General features: G+C 41.0%; 1 protein-coding gene across 4 annotated transcripts in view; it reads right to left on the bottom strand.

Moving 5' to 3' along the window:
* Window positions 1-1,509: 1,509 nt before the first annotated feature.
* The window catches only part of CDC40 (cell division cycle 40), a 51,269-nt gene continuing 35,207 nt past the window's right edge, over window positions 1,510-17,571 (bottom strand). For all 4 annotated transcript variants that reach the window (XM_045011777.1, XM_045011776.1, XM_045011774.1 and 1 more), the window contains 7 exons: window positions 17,054-17,099; window positions 14,727-14,828; window positions 10,850-10,965; window positions 10,435-10,568; window positions 4,785-4,861; window positions 3,143-3,287; window positions 1,510-1,831 (listed from right to left, as the gene is read on the bottom strand). In XM_045011777.1, the coding sequence (XP_044867712.1) occupies window positions 1,654-1,831; window positions 3,143-3,287; window positions 4,785-4,861; window positions 10,435-10,568; window positions 10,850-10,965; window positions 14,727-14,828; window positions 17,054-17,099 (798 nt within the window). In that variant the 3' untranslated portion in view covers window positions 1,510-1,653. The remainder of the gene's footprint in view (window positions 1,832-3,142; window positions 3,288-4,784; window positions 4,862-10,434; window positions 10,569-10,849; window positions 10,966-14,726; window positions 14,829-17,053; window positions 17,100-17,571) is intronic.

The raw sequence follows: 17,571 nt of genomic DNA, 5'->3' as shown, positions 1-17,571 counted from the left end.
TGGTACCCCCACTTTCTCCAAAAACAGACCCATCCTCATCTGTCAAGTCACCAAAGTACATGTATTGTAAATACCTATCAGAGGTGCCAATGTCAAATGGACAGTGCACACTATAGTTGGGTATGAAGGCTGAGAAGAGTGAGTGTGTGTGTGGAATCTAAACTCTGAGGTTTCAGACTTTCAAATTTATTTTTGAACAAATTTCACCTTCACTCAGAAATTTCTGGCTTTCAAGTGTAGTTTCCCCTTGCTCCCCACGAGCTAGATGTGAGAGCTGGAAAGGGCTTTCAGGGGCTTATCTTGTCCAACATGACTATTCTTCCTAAGACATGCCTAATAAAACTGGATGATCAAACAGCAATGGTTTGATCTGCAATAATTTTATGATGTTAATTCAATAGTTATCCAATGTGGCTTGAAGGCTGACCAGTTTGTTGTTGTTTCCCTTATTTCCATTATTCATTCATAGTCAGATAATATGGTGCGCAGTGTGGTATAAGAATTTAGAAAGACTTTTCTGCCCCCATTTGCTTAGCAAAATAATCAATATATTGTTTTAGTATCATCCAAGCAAGGATGTACCTTGGCACCACTGGGAGTTAGGAAATGCCAAACCCCAAACTGAAAGGATAATGAATATTCGACTTGGATATGCTAGAAGTAAGGACTAAACTAAACCAGACTTTTGTACAAAAGATTTATTAAAAATAAGTTCTTAAAAAAAAGAAACTGACATGTATATACAGTAGCTTAGCATGGAAACAATATGGTGCATATAATACAGGAACAGTGAATACTAAAGTGCACCCTGTACAAAGAATATGATTAAGGGACAGGGAATGTGGTTTTCTTTGAAATATGTCCCAGAAAAGCATGATAATTAACAGTATATGGAATTTACCTTGGGGTTTTGGGGGGATATTTATTATTATAAAGAAAACTTTCAAATAAAGATGGCCATGTAGAGGAACCTCCATGATCAGTATCATGTAAAATGTTTAAGTCAAGATACCAATATAAGAACGCAGATGGAGGGTCTAGGGAATACAGTCTGCAGGGTATACTCAGTTTGTTCATTGGGTATGTATGCTAAAGCCTTTGATCAGCTCTGTTTCTGTTATGGATCAATAAATCTTAGTCACTGGTTGTATAAATCCAAGAAACTTGGGTGCCACAGAATACTGCCATAAAGTCTATTAATGGGTGCATCTTCAAGATCTACTGCAGTAGAGATTAAAGAGACTTTTCTTCTGAGCTGTGCAGTTACAGAACACAACAAAACTGCTGGTTTTCTACTTCTACACCATATACTGTGTGACATCCAGAATCGCAAACTAGAAAATATCGTTTTATTCTGAAAAAGTGGATCAAACAGAAAATAACTTATCAAATTAATATTTATTTCTGGCCACTTCACATGACTGTTCTCAGCTTCTCACAAACCTTGAAGTCATACTTAGAAGAGTAGCCTTTCAGCTGCGTCTTCTGCGTGGGAGATTTCTCATTTCCAAGAGTGCACAGTGTACTTTAATAGCGAAGAACCCGAAAACAGCTGGAAGTTCAAATCAAACCATCCTCAGCAGAGTTCATGTTTAGCAATCTCAGATGTTCACAAAAAGTCTTACCAAAATTTAGTTCCTTGCAGTACCCACTTCAGTCCCACAATTTAATAAGACCATCCCAGCCACAGGTGATGACCTTAGATGTTTCATGTGGATGCCAGACTGCGCCTATACAAACTTTGTCATGTGCTTTTAACCTACTGTAGAGTTTTGTGGTCTTCCAGTCCCAGATGTTAAGTTTTCCATCTGCATCACCTGATATCACATAGCTGTATTAAAAAATTAAAAGCTCAATTAAAAACTCTCAGAACTACTTTTATTATTTTCCATTTTTTGGAAGATTATTATAAAGCATACATTAAAATAAATGTTTTCAATTAATGCAAAAAACAGATTAAGGATAATTTTGTACTGGGGAATGGAAAAAATTTAGTAATCCAATAAGCTTTCCATTCAAGAGAGAGTCTGTTTCAACAGACAGTAGGAATTCCAAAGAATTAGCATGCATGATGTGTTCTAAAGAGCCCAGGCTCTTGCTGTGCAGTGATTCATCATATCATCTGTGAGGTAAATGTGCTAAGCAATGTGATTATACCATGCATTATGTTGCTTGAGTAATAGAGCCTACTGAGAGGATAAGAGAAAATTCCAGGAAAAAACCCTAATTTGCAGAGATTTTTCTTTAAAAAAAAAATCCCCTAAAAATTTGAACACTTTTGCAGTGCATTATGCTAATCATGCATATACTTGCTTTGTTATCTATAGGAAGTTAAATGGGCATAACTGTCTTAAAATGACACCAATGTGACATCGCTAGTAAAGCTGCAGATGAGAGTTTGCCTAATGAAGTTGTACAGCTAAGTAGAAGAACCAGGCTTCAATCTAGATCCAGTTTTGCTTTAAATTTGAACCCAAGGTATGTGTGTACAGGAAGGCTTCTTGTGACTCTACTGCAGACCTGTGTGTAGGAAGCCAGTTGCTGCTCCCTGGTTCCTGGCTACTTAGCTCCAGTGCTAGTTAGAACAGGAAGCATCCTGCTCAACTCTGTTGCTGCTATAAAGCCCCTTACACCAGCAGAGGATCACGTGTAGTGGAGCTCAGGTCTGATAAGCCCCCTTATAGCTCCAGCCTGCCCTCCTCCATATGCTTCCTCCTCTTACTTTCACTTTGAGGTGGGGCAGAGTGGGGTTGTGGCTGGTATGGGATGAAGTTTAGCTGCCTCTTACAGTAGAGATTCTATCTACCTAGGGAAGGCTTCTGGCTGATTTAAGGTCATAGCAGCACAAAACAGTCTTTGTAGAATGGAGAATTTAGGATTAAGTATTCATTGTGAGTACTTCAACTAAATGTTCATTTCTTATACTACTGGGCTAAATGTTAGTACTGAATCCATTGAAATTAACAAATGGCAAAAGGCAAATTCCCCTTTAACTTCTGCAGAAAACTCTCTGTAGCCACACAGCAATGCTGGGTTAAATGGACAGCAGCAGCACATCAGTATATTACAAAGGGTTTCAAAAACAAATTTAGCAGGATCTCATGACAACTTTAAGACAGAAGTTAGTTTTCATAGAACTTACCTCATGTCAGGTGAAAAATCAACTTGACAAGCATAACCTGCCACCATGTGACCCTTGAAGATTTTCTTTTTGTTTAATCTGAATCTGTTCTGAGCTCCAAAAATCAAAATCTGATTATCCATTGATTGACAAGCCAGCCATTTTCCTGTATGTGCAACAAAGTTCAGGCAGATGTCAGACTACTGCAGTTGAAGAAACAAATCTGACCAAGATTCCTAGAACTTTCACTGTCAGTTTTGGTTTCAACAATATTCTGTGTTAATAAAGCATTTAGTTAAATAACATGCATGGCTTCTACCGTGTACTGTACAACTCTGAGCTAGACCCTAGAATGGTGTATTAGTGGCGTTCACTCAAAGAAGAAAGGTACAGACTTGGTTCATGTCACATGTGTAGAAAAATTTCTAGTGTGGCAGACACAAATTTCATCATACAAAAAAAAACCTAATTCTGTAAGCAATTCTTTCTGACGCCAAGTACAGTTATCAGTCATACTCATGGGAAATTTTCATTGAGATGACTTCTGCCTATTAAAACTAATAAAGGCAGAATCTAATGCTGGAGATAGTTTGGAAGCATATCCCTGCATGTATGCTCAATTGCCTAGAGTAACTTTCTCAGTTATAATCACTACACCATCCAGAGATTACCCATGGTGACTGTCACATTTTAAAATACAGAAGAGGCTTAGACAAAGAACAGGATAGGTGAGCAGATATCCTAACTGGTCAATCAAATAACTGAAACCAGGAGACAAGTTCACAAGATGCAGATCTCATTAATTACTCATTTTAAGTTGTGGAACAATAGAGTTACCAGTGGTTTTCTGGTTTTTTTTTATTTTATTTAAAGAGCAATTTTACTTGAGTGTAAAGCAGGTCTAAAATGTGTTGAAGGATTTTAACCATGTAAATAAATCCTAAATATCTAATTTTCAAACCAGCCTTTTTCTCTCTCTCTCAATTTTTAAGTTTCACAGTTCAAAAGGAGAAGAAGTGTCTGGAAGGCAAAAAGAAAGGCTGCTTTTTTAACCAATCATGCGTCCACCCTTCTTCCTGTTTTGGTGGTGAGTAGGGAAGAGAGGGCAGTGCAGATGCTCCCAGGTGGGCAAGGGGACACGCTGAAGAGAGAAGCTGCTCCTCAATCCTTTTCTGTTGGACATATTCCCTCTACCCTGAGCAGTGACCACACAGTGACTTTGAAAGACTCTTTCAAGGGTCCCAAGAAAAGAGTAGACATGTCCTGGGGACACTATTCTCCTCTTCTGCTCCCTTTTAGCTTTCTTTGCTCCTTCTACCACTTGCAGAAAGATTTTAAAATGACAGAGTTCATAAAAAAGGAAACTAACTTGCGCCTCTCACTACAGAGAAAGTAAACTAAGACTTTTGTCTACTTGGGAACATTTTTTGGTATAACCCTACATGTTAATTTAAACAAATATAGTTATACTGATATAACTCAACCCATTTGGTTACTCCTACTCTGGAGTAAGAGTATCTTTTTCCGGTTTAGCTTATGTCATCTGGAAAGGAATTTAAGCTAACCCCCAAAATGATACAATGATCCATACGGAAGGGTTGATACTGGTATAACCGGTGAAACTTTCCTGTGTAGACAAGGCCTAAGTAAAGTGTTAACTTACCATTTGGAGACAAGGTGACTGCAGGCATCGAGTGCATACTTGGCTCTGCGATGTACTTGAAATCGACAGGAATGTCCCTGCAAAGGAAGAAATGTGAATGGATGAAGAAATGGAAATATTTCAAAGGGCCACCTGAAGTCAACTGATTTAATCAACCACTGTGAAACACAGAATTAGAGGTGGTGTCCAGATGAAAAATGGCTAAAATGGAGTTCAAACATATTAAAAATACCCCCCAGTGAACTCTTACTGTGGTGCTATTGACAAAAGAAAACGAGCCTTGTTTAATACCTCCAGTTGTGAATAGGTTTTGGTGATGGATGTAGGCCAGGGGTTCTTAACCTTTTTCTTTCTGAGGTCCCCCACAACGGGCTATAAAAACTCCATGGCCCACCTGTGCCACAACAACTGATTTTCTGCATATAAAAGCCAGGGCTGGTGTTAGGGGGTAGCAATCAGGGCAGTTGCTTGAAGCCTCATGCCACAGGGGCTCTCATGAAGCTACACTGCTCAGGCTTCGACTTCAGCTTTCTATCCTGGGCCCCAGTGAATCTAATGCTGGCCCTGCTTGGTGGCCACCCTGAAACCTGCTCATGGCTCCCTAGGACCTCTGGTTGAGAACCAGAGATGTAGGCAATGCAGAAAGTATAGATTCCCCCCACAATAGCCCTGTCTACACTAATAACAAAACCAGTTTTCAGTCACACTTGAGGGAGGCTGTGGGGTAAGGGCAGCGATGTTTGAAAGTCAGTGTCAGACACTGCTCCATTCCTAGAATAGACAGGCAGCGTCTGATAGCTTGCATGTCTGAACCTGCTCCCTCTCCAAAAAGGAATCTTCAATCCAGCTAGAAAGAACTCTTATGTAACCTGTAAAGGTTAAAAAATAAAGCCACATTATGGAAAATACACTTCCTGCATTTGATTCTAGTTAAAAGGAATTGAAATGCAATGTGAGTTTTGCTGTCTTCTCTCTTCACAAATTAATGCAGGCTCATCTGCTGGAATTTATTCCAGGCAGCTCTGCTTTCTGTTAAAATGTACCAGATGTAGTCAGGACTGCTGCAGGATATGCTGCCCTAAACTATTAGGCAGAATAAAAGACATTTAAGTTTCATACTTCTTTCAAGCCAAATTGTGAAATAGGAAGTAAGACACGATCAGTTTCTTAAAGGTCACCAAAAAATGCTGCCATGGTTTGCTGACCTTAAAATCCAATTTAACCTCAATGGCTGTTCTAACTGGAAATTCTAAACTGAGAGACCTGGTACATTTTCCTCAAAACATTGTTTTATGAGCTGACAGTTATAAGTGGTGAGAGTTTCTAACCTTCACTGGCAAAAATTAGAGTGCTATATGGTGATTTCTTTCCTCCTGGCAGGAACTAAAAGTTAGGGTCTCTTGAAAAGTAAAGGGAAAGTGTTTGGAACTGCCAGAGATATAAAAGCTCTTAAAAAAAAGACTTCAATTTCCTTATGGGAGCTTGGGAACTATGGAAAGACAGACCTCTGCGGGGAGGTCATCTGAAGGCTATGGATTGCATTAGCCTCGTCATTCTAGCAGAGAATGAAACCAGCATTAGATACCACTGTTGGGTATGGGTCACTAGTGACTTGGGAGGTAGGAAAATTTTGAGCTGAGTGTCATCAACATACTGATGGCACAGCAGCCCAAACCACTTCACTGTTTACCTGAGCAGCACCATGAAAATATTAAGGAGTGAGAATAAAATCCTGTATTTTCCAAAATCAAGGGGATTAGAATACAATGACCACCTCAACTTTAATATCACTGCCATATGGATGCAATAAGCAGAAAGCAGAAAAGCAAACTTCAGAATAGCCCAGTTAAGATTCCACTGAGCAAACACACCTCTACTTCGATATAACGCTGTCCTCGGGAGCCAAAAAAAAATCTTACCGCGTTATAGGTGAAACCGCGTTATATCGAATTTGCTTTGATCCACTGGAGTGCGCAGCCCTGCCCCTCCCGGAGCGCTGCTTTACCGCCTTATATCTGAATTCATGTTATATCGGGTGGCGTTATATCGAGGGAGAGGTGTATAGTTTGTTATCTGAAAAACATTTATTGTTCTATATTCTTACTGTTGCAGTTCCACAAAGGAAGGACACTGCAATCCAGTAAACATGAAAGCAGAATCTGTACACAGCATAACATCCATGAAATTCAGATTCAATGATCATGGATGAAGCTGTTCCCAGCAAAGTCTGACATGTCAAACCACTCCCAGCACTGGCCAAGTGAAAATGCTTACCAACTGAAGTCTGATTACAAAACATCCTAAACATTCCTCTACGCAATTAACAACACTACAAAAGCAATTAAAAACTTGTAATTAAATGTAGCTTTTAAGAGCATTTGCAGGTCATATTTACTTTTAAAGACTGTTGTTTAAAGTTCTTGTTAAAATCAAAATCTTCAGGCTTATTAACATAAAGTAAAGAAAGAGAGATTTGTATATTTAAACATATCAAGAAGTGAAATAATCAATTAACCCTGCCATATAAAATGCCAGTTATAAAACAGAAAAAGGGATTTATTCACAGCAGCATTGGTGACAACTTGACACATGAAATTCTTCAAGCTCCAAAAACTGCAGCACTGAACATGTTCATTTAGTTTTAATGCAAATGTAATTAATTTGGAGGCTGAAATCTGTGAAATTTGTCTACAGACAGATAAGCATATTTCAGGAAATGTTCTGTACCATAGTCCACAGCGATGAATGAGCGGAGTGGGAAAAGCGCTCTACATTAGCTTTATAAATCAGTCTGTTAAGCAAAATTTGAATTATGGAATATGATCTATTCTATAGTTCATAATATCTGAATGAGACACTATCCCTGTGACTTCTAATATAATCTGAAGCTATCTACATTTGGGTCAATCAGGCTGTGATGTTCTGCAACTAGATTCTTTGTGGTGGGAAGGAGGAAAGGGAAGGTGACATTCCATCCTATAGCTATTTATTTTATCAGGGACCACAAGAAACAAGAGCATCCAGTCCCAAGAGCAGTGGCGCAGCCAGGTTTTAAGTGTAGGGTGAGCAAACATAAAAAAGGCGCCCTCCCTTGGCTCCTCCTCTGGCCATGCCCCACTTGGCTCCTCCCATTTCCCCCCCAGATTAACCCCGGACCGGCTCAAGACTCCTGCGGGCTTCCTGGGGGTGCGGATACCTCCCCCCGCCCCCGGGGTCCCGGGAGAGTCTCTCCTGCCCAGCACGCTCTGCAGGTATCCCCCGCAGGGCTGTGCCGCCCGGCCCCACCCACAGGGTCCCCCCCCCCAGACTCCAGGCTCCTGTGCTGCACCATGGCCCCCCCACGTCCAGACAGCACGGCCTGCGCCTCTGCCCTGCGGGCCCAGCCCCGGGGAGCCCCTTGCCCAGACCCCCCAGTGCAAGGCACCAGACTCCCGCCGTTCACCTTCCGTCCTGCGCCGCCGCCTGTCCCCGGCGCTTGGTGCGCTCCATGCGGGGCTCGCCAGCCAGGCGGCCTTAAAGGCACAGGGGCCCTTTCGCCTCCCCCCACCCGTCGCATTAGCAAGGGGCGGGGAGGGAGGCCGGGGAGCGCTTGGCCGCCGAGCCCTGAGCCGAGGAGCCGGCCCCCCTGGCCGCGTCTGCCACCCCCCGGCTCCTCCAGCCATGCTGCTGTTAGCGCTGGCTGGGTGGCGCCGCGTCAGCGCCTGCCGTCCCACGGCTCCTCTGGCCGTGCTGCCGCCAGCGCCAGCCTGGCAGGCACAGCTTTTTGAAAACATGCTGAGAGGAAGCGGCTGCTTGCACTGAACCCCCGCTAGCTACGCTACTGCCCAAGAGGCAGCAGTTCTGTGTAAGACAGACATGGCTCCACAAACCAAACAAAAGAAATCCCTGTTAGTAGTCATCGCACCCAAGGACTTTTCCTAGTCCTAAGGGGTTCACTGAAACTGCTTGGAGATAACTCACCAGCACTTTGTCAGACCGGCAGTCCTTCCAGATGAGGAATTTCAGACATAGCTCCTCTCAGAACCAGTCAAAACACCCACTGAGTCAGCCAGAGAATGATCTGGGCACTTCCTCTCACCTGTGTGGCCAAGTGCATTGCCTCCACATAGCTCCCAAACTGCTAGCCAGGGAGCGAAATCCAGAGTACTGAACAGAGATGACCATGTAACAGTAGAGCTAGCACAAGCTTAAAATGAATCTCAATATACTTTTTTTTTTTTTTTTTTTAAAACAGGCAGTAACTACGTGGTACATTATGGACATCTGAGCACTGCTGTGACCTAGATTCCTCCATACGTGAAGGGCAATGTAGAACTACTGTAGATCGTACAGCTAGCCAGCTGGATTCAATGAAAAAGCCAGAATGAATCATTTTCTTTAATCACCACATGCTTTTTGTAAGTTTCAGTAACTGAACAGAACACCTCTCTCCCAACTCACATTAGAACTGAAGAGCAGTTCAAATAATATTTCTAAATAAGCCTTTTCTTGGATGGAATTAAATACACAATACTGCCACTATAATTTTTTTCCAGTGTTTTTACCGTGCTTCTCAGTGCAACTCCAAAAAGACTGAAAAGCTAGAATGAAACTGTTAAACTATTTGATTTATTAGTTATCTCTACGGTACTCTAAAGTAGCATGGCACAGGCAATTCTTTATATGCTTAATTTAAGTACTGATACACCTCCACTGGGAGAGCAGATGAGAGAAACCATTAACGGAATGTTGTCTGCCACAAGCAGATATGGCTATGCCCATTGTTCCCACGTAACAGCCCATGGCACGACTTTCACTTTATAAGTAAAGTTAAAATAATTTGACTGGTATTCATCTAGCGTGTGTTATACAGAAGTAGGAAGCAAATCATTTCACTGATTAAAAAACACATACCATATGTCTGACTATCCTAGAAAAAAATTTCTAGCAACAACTTTTGTATTGCTGCAGGTGCTATGTTAGATTGATTTTTATCTAAACCAAACAAAATACTTTATTTCATTTGGGGCTAGTACAGTATATTGAATACCTGTAACTTGAATGCTCTTGTGCATTCATACCAATGAAGTCCTCTGTAAACTATGACATTCTCTGCTTTGCTTTTGGATAGAGTTAATGAAATTTTACAGGTTTTAAAAAGCAGCCTCAGATAATAAGTACTGCAACATAGGAGGGTTGTAAGCCAGTAAAAAGAGTTAAGTGTTAGACATTTTAAAAATCTTTACTTCAAAGGGATTTTAAAAATACAATTAATTGTCTTACATCTAGTTTCAAGAAGGGATGTTTCATTTGACTGAACAAATACGTTAAGAACTGGCTCACAGACTATCCTGTGGACTGCAAAAATATAGGTCTGGTGAGAAGTATTTACGATTGGTCAACAGCACAGTCAAATAGACTAGAAACTAGCAGCAGGAACAGCACTGATTTTTTTCTGGCACTGCTTCTTTTTAAATATTTCAATTACTGTAGAGAATAATATAAATGGATTTATGGAAGTTAAATTAATTTAACTTTTTGTTTGGTTAGCAAGAAGTTACTGCACAAAAACTTCAAAGTAATTGCATTGATTTGACTTAACAATTTTTAACTATTTCCCAGTTTGCTCTATACTAATATGAAATCAAACTTTGTGAGGTCTGAAACTTACCATTCCCAGACTCTTAAACTCTTGTCATCAGATGTACTCACAAACCGTCTATTCTCATCCACAAACACAATGGTGTTGACAGCTCCCAAATGCCTATCGTACTCCTGCACAATCTCCCCACTTCGAATGTCCCACTGCAAATGAAACAGCCAGCATCAGAGCCACTTAAGTTCTAATACATTCCTGAACTTGAAATTATAAAGCTTCTGATATTTAGTCAGACTTTCAGGTCGGAGAGCAAGCACTCTAGCAACAGCTTTTGAGGCAGTGTTCATTCAAAAATACTGTTAAGAAAGGAAAGAAAATGTCTAAGGCATTGCCGTTACACAGCAGCTAAATTTAAACTTCAGGTACAAAACCTTTACTTTATAAACCTATGAGATCAGGAAACATTTAATTAAGTTCTGAGTCTTACCTGTACAATTTTTTTATCTGACATTCCTGCCACAAAAAGACTTTGTTTATCTTCATCAGGATTGAATTTGACACAGTATGGAACCTTCCTGTTTGTGAACCTGGAAACACATTGCCCTGTAAACAAACAAGCCATTCAAATTAAATCATTTCAAAAGTTTCACAAGCATAGTTTTATAAATGCTCGCAGTAATAAGCTATCATCAATTATCCATCTTTGTACCTAGAGATGCTTTACTTAGTTTAGATCAGGAGAAAACAAAAACATAGGCTTTCAACTCCCTGAAAAGATCAGAGGTTGGGAATTATTCTAGAGATGACTTGGATCTTGTTTATATTAGATCTCTTCCCTCCCCCCCCCAACTTTCCCACCATTGCTACCTGGTTCAACCCAGGCAGCTGGTCACACGCTGGACCTGATCTTTAGCCTAAATATCAATACTGAGGACATCACAACCCAGCCACTGTCTTGGACAGACCCATCACCTTATTAAGACAGTAGTCAGAAACCTCCAACTGCCAGGCAACAAGACAGACCAATGATCTTGATTCAACCATGAATACTCATGGATACCACCAAATTCCAAAGCTTCCTAAAAGATATCAGCACCCCACCATGAGTCATCAGGGACCTGCATTACTAGATCCATCAGTTGTAGAGTTCCACAAGGAACAATTCTTTCACCAGTCCTTTTCAACATCTATATAGAACCACTAGGTGAACTGGTCAGACAACATGAACTCAAAGTGTCAGCGATATGCAGAGGACACACAGCTTTACCTATCCTATTCCTTCACCGCTACAACCAGCAAGATCCAACACTTGGACAAGATCAGCTGGTTGAAGCTGAACTCAAGCAAGGCAGAAACTATGGTGACAGTCAGAAAAAAACATTTTGAAGAGTTTGCAGCCAGAGTAGATTTTCCTTTGGTTGAAGGTACACCTCCACATTTGGTCAATTGAGTTCATAGTTAAGGAGCACTCCTGGATTCCTCACTGATGCTAAGTACCTGCACAGCCACATCTTTGAGTAATGTTTTCTATCATCACAAAACCCACCACTGCACAAACCTCTCCCCTGGGGAGAGAGCAACCACATGATAGGTGTTAGTCATGTTGCTTAATGCATTACTGGAAGGTATTCGGATACTACCATGAGAAGTGAGGGATAAAAACCTATACAGAATAGAACTGACCAGGACCGATCCATTGGTGGTGGCAACAGTGGAAGCACCAGTAGTATAAACAAGATGTCAGTGGCTGCTGTTTTTTTAACCCACAGTGTCATTTAGACCTGCTCTGGTCATTTAGATGACAAGAGTGGTTAAAATGCTGTCAGACATGTGCATCTTTTTTATATATTGCTATTTCCATTGTTGTCTCCACAAAGTAATTTTAAGGAAAACAATCATAGACATGGCCTTGCAAACTAAGTGCCAGGAGATTATGAAGCCTTCTGAACAAAGATGCACTCTACACAGCTCTTTAATGGTGTCCAGCCTTAATATTGTATGTATTTTAGGAGGGCAGAGTTCGGCCTCCAGTATGTATTGTCAATTAATTTGCATGAGAATAAAAGAATCCATTTTGACTTTCAAAGACCAAGCTGAATTTGCAGGCTATCAGTTAGAAAAAAATATTTTTTCCCTTGTAAACTAAGCAAGGACAGTACACACAACTTGGAGATACAAACCTGGAAGGCCCACAATATCATCATAACAAAGCCAATTTTAAGAGAAGAACTAAAAACGGAATTCATGCAGAACACTTGAGTTAATGGCGCCCAAGTACAGAAACGGTGATCCTCATCTACTTCTAAAGATCTGGGGGAGGCTGCTCTAGCCAATCTGCCGCCCTGGGCAAAACTTCAGTGTGCCACCCCCCCTTCCGACCCTCTAGAACAGCAGTTTTCAAACTTTTTTTCTGGTGACCCAGTTGAAGAAAATTGTTGATGATCGCGACCCAATGGAGCTGGAGATGAGGGTTTGGGAGGGGGCTCTGGGCTGGGGCTTGATGTGTGGGAGGGAGCTCTGGACTGGGGTTTGGGAGGGGGCTCTGGGTTTGGGGGCGCTCAGGGCTGGGGCAGAGTGTTGGGGTGCAGGAGAGGGTCAGGGCTCTGGGCTGGGGGTGCAGATTCTGGGGTGGGGCCAGGGATGAGGGTTTTGGGGTGCAGGTGGGGACTCTGGGTTTGGGGGGCTCAGCGTTTGGGTAGGGGATTGGGGTGGGGGTGGTGGTTGTGGGCTTACCTGTGGCGGCTCCCAGTCAGCGGGGATGCTAAGGCAGGCTTCTTGCCTATCCTGGCACCACGGACTGTGCTGCGCCCCGGAAGTGGCCAGCAGCAGGTCCAGCTCCTAGACGGAGGCGCATAAGTGGCTCCACGTGGCTCGCTCCCACAGGCACACCCCCTCCCCCCGCCAGCTCCCACTGGCCAGTGCAGAGCCGGTGTTTGGGGCGGGGCAGCATGCGAAACCTAGGAGACGGACCTGCTGCTGGCCGCAGCATGGTGTCAGAACAGGTAGGGACTAGCCTGCCTTAGTAGGGCAGCACCACCAACGGGACTTTTAATGGCCCGGTCTGAGATGCTGACCAGAGCTGCCGCAATCCAGTACCTTACATTCCACGACCCACAGTTTGAAAACCACTCTAGAACAGAGCTTCTCATCTGAAATAATGGATCCAGGGTTTTGGCTGAAGTGCGGGCAAGTACCTAGTCACAGCACCACGCATTGTGGGTTTGGCCCAACTGCCCCTCCATCGTGATAGAGGGACGTCTGGGCCAAATTTGAGTGAGTGGCCTTGTGACCTGGTGCACGGGGTCACAGTGTAACTCAGTTTTGGTCCAGCTGCCCCAGGAAGTTGCCTAGTTTGCCTATAGCTGGAATGGCCCCATAGCTTTGATATGCAAGGTATTTAAAAAAAATAAAATAAAAAAAATGTTACTGACAATTCTGTGTTCCAAAGCCTCTTCTCTGGAATTGCCCTATCCAGATTATTTTTTACTCTTTTATTAGCTGTTTTCCTACATTGAGAAAATCTAGGTGAAGAGGACCTTGAACATGATTATTAAAAAAGTGCAAAGTGGAAGATGACTGGCTGCAAGAAAGCTAAGATCAGTCACCACCCAAGTTAAAGTAAAGCAAACTTCATCTATTCGGCAAATGCACAAAACTAAGGAAGTCTTCAGTTAAATATTGAGCATCTGCTAAATACCACTGAGGCACAATGGGAGTAGTAGTGCAGCATTAGATATTTAGTATCTAACAGGATTTAAAATACACCTTTTTTTGTATGTAAATAACTTAGATTTGTATTTGGCCGAGACACTCAGCATTATGGTGAATATTTGTTAACGTTCTTCGCAATGAAAATACAAATGTTGTGAAATAAATGTCGTCGCTTTAATTACTGTTATTTCTTTCCCCAACCCATTTGGGAAAATTCTTTTTTTGTTTTAAATCTGGAAGAATTATGGAGGAATAAATCCTTTACTAAATTATAGTAAAATATTCCATTCAAAAATTTACTTTTAGTACTTAATTTCATTCTTCTAAGTGAAGGGGTGCCAAAAAATTCCCTCTAATTTGGTAAATGTTTGGCCCCATTCTTTGGCTTTCTATGTAAGTTTTCAAGTCAAAGTAATTTTTTAAAATAAACGTGTAAACCCTTGTTACGATGGATTTTTATCTTAAACACCAAGACTACCTTAACTGTAGCTTTACAGTGACAGCAAAAATATCCAGGAGATGAGAAAATTGCTCTCCCTGTGTTTGAAACAGCAGCGTTGCACTATAAGAGAAAGCCTGGCTATTAAACCAGTAGCTATTTAAAACTAGTTACAATGATTAACCTATTTGAACATGTATGTATTTAAGCCTACCTGTTTCAGTGTCCCAGAGTTTAAGATACCGGTCATATGCTGCACTAAGAAACTGAGTTCCAGCATTGTTAAAGCAGATGTCTCGAACTGCTTTACTGTGCCCTAAAAGATAAAAAAAAAAGAAGTGTGGTAGAGAGAAGAATTAACTCTTTACCCCCAATGCTAGGAATTAGGATTTTCTGGAGAACGTTACCACAGATAGAATGCAGATAAATCACAATACTAATGGTGAATTACAGCTTTTAATTACACTCTCTGGCAACACAGAAAACTACTAGAACTTATCTAAGAAAATCTTGTAAATTTAATTCCAACAGACCAATTCAACTGGAAAAGTAACAGTACCTCCTAAAGGCCGTTATGAGATTTGAAAATAAAGCCATTGGGAATTACCTCTGCAAAGAGACTGACTGCAACACTGTGGAAAATTCTAAAACTTCTCCAGATGAAACATAAACCTTTAAAAATAAACATCTATTTGAGGAATAAGACTGACCACAGGAGGCCTCCCTGCACTAGGAAAATCCTCCATTGCTACACCACCATAGTTGCAGCCCCAACAACTATCAGTTACAGGGCTCATACTAAGCCTGTCCTTAACAAGGTTATGAGAGACAGTGGCAAAACATCAACTCCCTCTAGTGGTGAGAATGCAACAGAGGAAATTTCCCAAAGCAGTCTAGTGCAGACAGCCAGTTACTTTGGAACTGCATTGACAGAAGGGTTTGTTTTGGAACAAGTGCATCTTAACACTTAACTAGCCTAATATCTAAACCATATGAGGATGGGATAAGTGCCAGGATGGTAAAAGAAAGTTTAGATGACTAGTTTTGTTGACGTTCATATTAAAAGTCTGTCCCCCGCAAAGCAATTTATTTTAATTAAAATATTTGTTTTGTCTGCATATTCTAGACATCTTAAAATGTAACGCAGCTGAACTCTCCACTGCACTGAAATGACATGTATTGCATTACAAATATGATGCACAAGTAGCACCTCAAAATCCACTATTGCTTCAAAGATTGTCCTGGACATAGTTATAGCAACAATGCACTGCATGTGAAAAATATCACAACAAACATTAACATCTAAGACAAAAAAGTAAGGGAGAATCAAGGACTGAACACTATAGAGGAATTCTGTGAAGAGAATGCCAACTGCTGGGCACAGAAAAATCCTGGGATGGCAGCAATAGCAAGTGGGTAAATAATTTTGGCATGCTTAAATTAAATCCCCTGTGGAATATAGGAAATATTTAGGTCAGGAAGGCATATTGCTCAGGTAGAATCATCTGCCCCGCCTTGCAGAATAATTCGGGTTGGCCATTGTAGCAGACTTATAAGGGCCCTATGTTTTAGCTTACACACACTTTTAAAATAAATACATCAGGTGAATCTGACTCATGACAGGAAAGTTCTGAAACCACAGTTCAAAGACATCCTTTTCTGAGGCATCAATTTAGCCAATCTGCTTGATGCCTTGGCTACTAGGAACATTGATAAAAGGGCACTTCAAATGACAGCACATCATTTTACAAGTGTTTTTCACTTCAAGAGAAAAACCTGCTGCTCATAAACTGCAGCAAAGACTGCTAGAAAGCTCACATTTCTCTCTCTCAATCCTCTACAAAAGTTCTCAATTACAAGGAAAATATTGGACTTGTTCCATTTTTATATTTAAAAGGAGGGCTGAACAGTTTTTGTGAGAAGTCTTTCTCCGTTCCTTTTGCATTAGAAATTCAGTTCTTGTCTAGCCCAGAGGATGGAGGGAGGGATAGCTCAATGGTTTGAGCATTGGTATGCTAAACCCAGGGTTGTGAGTTCAATCCTTGAGGGGGCCATTTATGGGACTGGGGTAAAAAAAAAAAAAAATCTGTCTGGGGATTGGTCCTGCTTTGAGCAGGGGGTTGGACTAGATGACCTCCTGAGGTCCCTTCCAATCCTAATATTCTAGGATTCTGTGATAAAACCTAGTTAAATGACGACATCACAATAGTTAATTTTAGCACACTCAAAAATTAGCACACTGATTGACGCAGTACACTAATATCTTGTTTTATGGTCTAGAAGTCTTCAGTGCCAACACTAAGTCATGTGGATTAAAAACAAAAGAAGGTCATGCACAAATGCAGCCTCTTCAGCTTTCATGCCAACACCATATTGAAAAGCTGACATTTTTCTCAGATGCCTACACGTCTTCTGTGGCACTGACACCCTCCCACCCAAAAATCACAAAGTAATTAAATCTACTTTGGTGGGGAAGGAGACAAGGAAAGAAGGAAGTTGTTTTAATGTATATTAAAGAGTTCAGTAAAAAAGAGAGGTTACCAATAAATGTTCGTAAGCATCTTCGTTCACCGTATACCTCCCATAGCTTGGGGGAAAAAGAAAAGACAGAAGTGTTAATTTCTGCACCACATTCTTATTAAATGACAAGTTTAACTACAGATGTATGAGACACTATATGAGAATTTTGGTCACAACTAGCCTATCTTGAAATTCAGAAATAATGTGAACATTTGCCACAGAATTTCTGCAACTATCTCAACAGTGTGCAAGAGTGAACTAAAATGAAATTTCATTCAGCAATAAGAAATTAAATGGCCCAGTTTCCTAAACTCAGAGCAGGAAATTTTCAGCAAAAAATGTTTTGCTATCAACATTTGTCCCAGCTATAAACTGTAGCTTTACATATAATTGTCTTTTACCAAATGATAGCAGCAGCAAAGGTAAGCTTAAGGACTTGTGACCTTTACAACCTAATTGGATTAGCATTTGAACGTTATTAAGTACCTATACTGTGCTAACACCCAAATTGTTTTAGGCATTTTACATACACACATGAA

Source organism: Mauremys mutica, chromosome 3 (genome assembly GCF_020497125.1).
Source record: "Mauremys mutica isolate MM-2020 ecotype Southern chromosome 3, ASM2049712v1, whole genome shotgun sequence".
NCBI classification, from domain to species: Eukaryota; Metazoa; Chordata; order Testudines; family Geoemydidae; genus Mauremys; species Mauremys mutica.
The sequence above is the reverse complement of the archived record's forward strand: the minus strand, read 5'-3'. Positions and strand labels throughout refer to the sequence as shown.